The sequence below is a fragment of the Suncus etruscus genome, chromosome 1 (genome assembly GCF_024139225.1).
Source record: "Suncus etruscus isolate mSunEtr1 chromosome 1, mSunEtr1.pri.cur, whole genome shotgun sequence".
Classification (NCBI taxonomy): Eukaryota; Metazoa; Chordata; class Mammalia; order Eulipotyphla; family Soricidae; genus Suncus; species Suncus etruscus.
This window is the reverse complement of record NC_064848.1, coordinates 184,484,303-184,490,501: the sequence shown is the minus strand read 5'-3', so window position 1 is coordinate 184,490,501 and position 6,199 is coordinate 184,484,303. Positions and strand designations below refer to the sequence as shown.

General features: G+C 59.0%; 1 protein-coding gene across 1 annotated transcript; it reads right to left on the bottom strand.

Moving 5' to 3' along the window:
• Positions 1–2,131: 2,131 nt before the first annotated feature.
• Positions 2,132–5,648, bottom strand: HOXB9 (homeobox B9). The gene is made up of 2 exons (XM_049781181.1): positions 5,117–5,648; positions 2,132–2,367 (listed from the first exon to the last, which is right to left on the bottom strand). The coding sequence occupies exons 1-2, from the start codon at positions 5,646–5,648 to the stop codon at positions 2,132–2,134; spliced, it is 768 nt and encodes a 255-aa protein (XP_049637138.1).
• Between the last annotated feature and the right edge of the window lie 551 nt (positions 5,649–6,199).

Sequence of the window (6,199 nt, the reverse complement as noted above, 5' to 3'; positions counted from 1 at the left end):
TGGTCGCCCCAGGTGAGAGCTCTCTCTGCCCGCTGGGAAGATCCCTGAGCTCAGCAGGCAGGTCTAACTTTACCTGTGCTCCAGGGCTGGGGTGGAGGGTCTAGCCTGCCATTTTGCTGGAAGACACCACTTCCTGTGGTCCAAACCGCCTGCTCTTTCCTCAGACAATGTGGGCCTGATTTCTGCATCGTTCTGGGGCCCTTGAATGAACACCGGCGCACTCCTGGGGCCCTTGAGTGAAAACTAGGACTCTGATCCCCCAGGAACTGGCTCTGCAGGTCTTAAGGCCCCCATCCTCTCCCCTAAAAATCCAGGCACTTCCTCTCCCTACCCCCCTAAGCTGCTTTCTGGAAAGTAAGACTTTATCCTTCCAGCCAGGTGAAGGGAACCAGCCCAGAATAAGACACGAGGAGAAATACATTTTTCTAGAGTGATATATATTTTTTGTTCTTTTTTTTTTCTTCTTCCAAAACAAACATTCAGAGCTCTAGGCCCCTCACCCTCCCTACTCCCACCCACCCACCCCCTTTCCCGTGTAAGCCACAACTGAAACAAGGCCAATCACCCCCAAAGAAATCACAGAACACAGCACAATTTCACGACAGCCACCGACGAAACAAACAAAAAAAAAAAGTTCTACTGGCAAGGCCCTGTCGGGCGGAAGAAGCAGGAATGGGGGGTCCGCCTGAACGGAAGGGGGTTGGGGAAAAGGGGCGCCCAGGACAAGGCTTGGCCGGTGCTCAGGTGCGGATGCTTTCACCTCCTTTGCACGCGGGATGGTGCCCCAGAAGCGTGCGTGCTGCCGCCACGCACATCCTTAGCCAGACCGGACTGGAGGCCGCACTGGTCAGCCGCGGCCGGTGTCCTTGGGCGCTGGACCCGATGGGATTGAACGCGGGGGGCTCCTCTGCGGGGAGCTGAGCGCCTGCGAGATGGAGAGAACCGCGCCAACCCGGCGCTTTGGAACCTTTGCGCCTCCCGGTGCTAGACAATTTATACCCGGGAAGAGAGTTCAGAATCGATCCACAATAAATTTTTCCATCGGTCTCTCCTGACCCAGGCATCCCTGCATCCTGGGACCTGGATGGCGGGAGATGCGCTCTCGGGAACGCGGTTTGGGTCTTGGGTGTGTGGTGGATTTGCTCCCCCAAAAGATTCGGAGCTGGGGTTGGGGTGTGCAGAAGGATGCGGATGCGAAGCCCGAGGAGAGCCAGCGGGGGAGACAGTCTCTGAGGTTATCAAGCAGGACACAGGTGAGCAGGGTGACTTTGTCAAGGCGAGTGACCCCCCCCCCAGCTGACCTCTGTGTTGGGAGGAGGCGGAAACATGCAGAATTAAACATTTCCTACAAAACTGCCTCTGCTGAATATCTTTCTTGCCTTGCCTTGCCCCTCCTAGCACTGGAACTGCACTGGGCCTGTGTGGGCCCACTGACCTCGGGGGTCCAGGCGGAGGTACAGTTCTGGCTTTTGTGGAGATGGATCAGGGCTGACTGAGCCACCCTTTGGCCAGACACCCCTGAGTTGGAGTGTGTCTAAACAACTTAGGGTGCTGATATGTTAGGAGGTGGGTCAGGGCTCACGGGATGGTCTGCAGCCTGTTCTGCCAGAGGACCCCAGTTCCCAGTTCAGGGTCCACCTTGCTTGACTATGGGCAGCACATTCCCCAGGGTTGGGGATTTGGGCTCCAGGTGCTAGAAAGGTGTGTGTGTGTGTGTGTGTGTGTGTGTGTGTGTGTGTGTGTGTGTGTGTAGGTCAGGACTTCAGGCTGCCCTAAGGACCAGAATACAGAGGGAGCAGGCAGGCTGGGAGGGCAGAGCTAGGGTTTCCCAGGGAAAAAAAAATAGGGGGGTTCCTAAGGGATCAACTAGGGTCTCTCTTTCCTGCGGCCCATCTGTCTGAACAAACTACGTCTACCTTCTAAATCAACACTGCTCCCTCCCAACCCCAGCAGCACAGAGAGGAGAAAGGCCAGGGCAAGGTGGGGGAAAGGGGAGAGAAGGGGGCAGAAGGGGGACTGAAGGAAAGAGCCCTCCCTATTCATTGGAGGCCCCCCCAGAGGCAGCACTGACTCTCCAACCATCACTTATAAATAAGAGTGGGCTGGGGAGGGTGGGCTGGGTCTTCACTCTTTATTCCTTGCCCTGCTCCTTATTCATTTTCTTCATTTTCATCCGCCGGTTCTGAAACCAGATTTTGACTTGTCTCTCACTCAGATTGAGAAGTCTGGCCACTTCGTGCCTACGGTCCCTGGTGAGGTACATATTGAACAGAAACTCTTTCTCTAGCTCCAGCGTCTGGTATTTGGTGTAGGGACAGCGCTTTTTCCGGGAAGAACGAGCGTGCAGCCAGTTGGCCGAAGGGTTGGCTGAAAGAGAAGCAGCAATAGCATCAAAGAAGGGAAAGAGGAATGAAAGGGCCCCAGAGTTCTCCGTCCAAGAGGGACACGCCCCTGCTCCTCTCTCCACCTTACATTGGGGGAAAAAAAGGGAAGGTGAGGGGGTGCCTGGACCTTCAAGTTCCCTGGAAGGGTCCCAGAGGTTAGCTTGTAGTTATTATAGACAGGCCAGGTGAGAGGTCATTTGAGCAAAATGGAGTCAAGCTAAAGGTGTAGGTCCCCTGGTTTCTCAGCATGTCCAAATGTGGTATCCCAAATTCTCAGCACACCCAGAGAGGTTCTCAATATATAGGATCTTAGCTTGGCCAGCCTTAAGATCTTGCTTAATTTCTTTCTCCAATTGGGTCCAAACTGGTTAGGACTCATGTCAGACTCAACCTAATAAGACCCACGCCACCAAGACTGGAAAGGGCTGGCTGACCTGGTACTGATCCTAAGTCTGGGAGGTAAGTGGAGGGAGGGGGTGGGCTGAAACAAGGGGGTTTCTGATCAGAAGACCTCCTGGCCCCCCAGTCCAGGCTGAGCATGCTCTGCCTTGGTCACAAGCTTGTTTCGGTGGCCACATGCTAGCAGGCATGTGTGTCAGCGACTCCCCCCAACCCTCCCACCACAAATATGAGTCCACACTTAGAGACGCAAGCATCCAGCACACTCCAGTTCACCAGCAACCCAATTGCAACCATTTATCAAGTCCAGCCTGTGGACAAGGGAGCGCCAGGGGCTCACAGATAACTTATGGTTCTAATAGTCTCTCCTTTCCGCCCCTGCTCAGCTTAGTTTGGTTACAGCAAGTTCAGGGAAACTGGGAAGCAAGATTGCTCCAGTCCCAAGGTGGGAAGCCATGGATGATGGGAGTGTGGTGGTGGGGGGAGTGGAGAAAGCTTTACATTGTACACCTAACCCCATTAGGTCCATGTGGGGTGGAGGCAGAGGAAGGGGTAATTGAGTGGAAAGGAGTGGGGGGAGAACAGACAAGCTTCTCTTCTCCCCATCCTCACTCTCCCTGCCCTGGAACTCAAAAATAGTTGCCAACTAAAGCAGAATCAATTAAAAATAACAGCCACCCCTCTGCTCCATTCCTTCTCCCCAAATGAAAAGCACTGATGATTTTTTTTTCCTTTTAATCTGGTTCATCCTACACTAAGTACTGTGCCTTACCAACTTGCAGTGCTATTTCCTTAATGTGATTGCCTGAGAGGGGACCCATAACCACATTAAATATGAAAGTGGGGGGTGGTGGTTAATAATTGATCCTAGCCCAACCATTGCCTTGCACAGCAATAGGCTTTCCAGGCAGTTTGGGAGCTTAGTGTGCTTGGGGGGGGGGTCTGCTTGGGTGGAGAGGGTGTGGAAAGGAAGACCTTATTCCCCAAAGTCCCACTCTCATGGCTTCAGCCTGGCAGGCTGGGTTAGGGTGCCCTGTGGAAGAGATGGGGCAGGGGGGGCCCTCGGGGCCTACAGTCCTTGGCAGTGGCATCTGGCAAGGCAGCAGGAGCTACGATAGTTACACGGGGTCCCCCAGAAGAGCAAGAGGTGAAGACTTTGTCCAAATTAGCCTTTGGGGGCCACTGCTTAGAACCCCCAACCTAGTTGCCCTTCCCAACCTTCGAAAGAAACAACACATAAGCAGACTCCTCGCCCCCACTTTGTGCCCACTGCCCAGTAAGCAGTACTCTCTTGGAAATGAGCCTGATTTGGGGGGGGGGCTCCTTATTTTGGCGGGAGGAGAGATAGGGAAGGGTCGGGGAAGGGGTAAGTTCCTAACCTCCCACCCAGACAGCCAAGCTCCTTTTCCCCACCCTTCCTCTCCTGGGGGGTCCCGTCGAGAGATCTCCCCCCTTCTCCACACCTAAGACCCGCCCCGAAGTTCGGAAGCGATTCCCCGACTCCCCGCGAGGCGGACAGCTCCGGAGGGGCGAGCGAGGAGGGAGCCCCGCGGAGAACAGCTTGGGGTGGAGGGGGGGAGCTTGCGGGCAGGGAGGGGGCGCCGGAAAGGATGCTGCTCGGGGGCGGGCGGCGAGGGGAGGAGGGGGCGGCCGCTGGGAAGGCTCGGGGGGCTCCCCCGCCCCTCTCGCCGAGGGTTGCGTGGGGGGGGGGGCCCAACGCGCCTCCAGCTCCAGCTTCCAAGCTCCGCATCCTCCAAGCTGTTGCATCGCAAATAAAATCCTAATGAGCTCCCTCCCACTTCCCCTTGGCCCGGCTTTCCCGGGGCTGCGCGTGGGGTCCGCGGCGGCCGGCTCGGGCCCCCAACCTTGCAGCTTGGCTAGCTAGCGGCCGGCCTGGGCCGGGCCAGCCCTAACCCGTGGCCCGGCTTTCCCGCCGGAGGCCTCGGCGGGAGTGGGGTGGGGGGCAGAAGGGAGACGCGTCGGTGCTCCCCGCGCGCCGCAGTGCCGGCGCTGGCCGGGAGGCGCGGGGGCGGCGCTCCAGTCTCGGCCTCAGTCTCCCCTTCTGCGGCATCGGCTCCCTCCGGGGGCCCTTGCCCTCCTGCGCCTCCCCGCGCGCTCCCTCCGGGGGCCACCAGTGCGGTGGCCGGGCCGGGCCGGCCCTGCCCATATATTGTCCGGCGTTTATGGCCTCTCCTCTCCCCACCCCATCCCATCCCAATGCAGCCCACCCCAACCCACCGCCCCCCGCCCCCCCGCGCCTGGCCCGAGCTCGGCCTGCGCCTGGCAGGCAGGCAGGCAGGCAGGCAGGCAGGTCCTGACTTTTTATAACTTACTTTGATCCGGCCTCTCTTTGTCCTCGCTTCCTTCGCAAATTTTATTGTCCCCGTAGCCGGCTCTTTGATTAGTCAGGACGGCCTCCCTGCCGGCCGAAGTTTCCAAACTGTACTCGGGCGTGCCCTGCTTGAGAAGCTCCCCAGGCGCGCCCAGCAGCGGCTCCGCCTTCACCGCCGCCGCCGCCGGGGCCTGGCCCGGAGCCGCCTCGCCGCCGCCCCGCGGCGGTGCGGGCTCCAGCCAGGTGCGGAGGTACCTGCTCTCGGCCGGCGGGACGCCCTGGGGCTGGAGGTAGGGGTGGTAGACGGCCGGCAGGCTCCCCGAGCCGTGCGGGCTGAGCGGCGCCCAGGACGCGCCGAACACGGGAGCCTTGGGCTGGAAGCTGCAGGAGGGGAACTCCAGGTGCTCGGCGTGGCCCGGCTGCCGCGGGTTCGCGTACTGGCCCGAAGGAAACTTGGCTGGAGGCGCGTCCTCACTCTCGTGACTTATGATCGAGTCGACATAATAGCTGCTAAGCGTCCCAGAAATGGACATTCTCAAGACATTATCCGGGCGCGCTCGCAGGGGGAAGGGAAGGGATGGGAAGGGATGGGATGGGATGGGATGGGATGGGAGAGGAAGGGAAGCAAGCTGGGAGCGCTCCTGCCTGCCTGCCGCCGCCGCCACCGGGCACCCCGAGCCAGGGAGCGGGGGAAACAGGGAACAGGGAGAGAGAAAGAGAGAGAGAAGGTGGCACCCGGACCGACCCGGGTGAGGGCTTTTCGGACGCGACCCCCTGCCTATCCCCAAGCCCCCCACCCTCCCACCCCCACCCCTCGGCGGCTCAACTTCTCAGCCAACAAAGTACAGTGGGAGCAGCCCGGCTCGGCGCTCCTTGCAAAATGATTGGTCAAAGTTTTGCCGACTGCCTGATAAAGCGACAGCTCGGACATAAATCAATCGGGCGAGGGGGCTGCGCTCTCGCTGTCATCCGTCCGCACCGCATTCCATATCGAGGATGGATTGTTTTATGCTGATGCAATGTGCTATCACGTCAGGGCTTCGGCGGCCACGTAACCTCGGCTCGAGCTGGCCCGGCCGCCCGC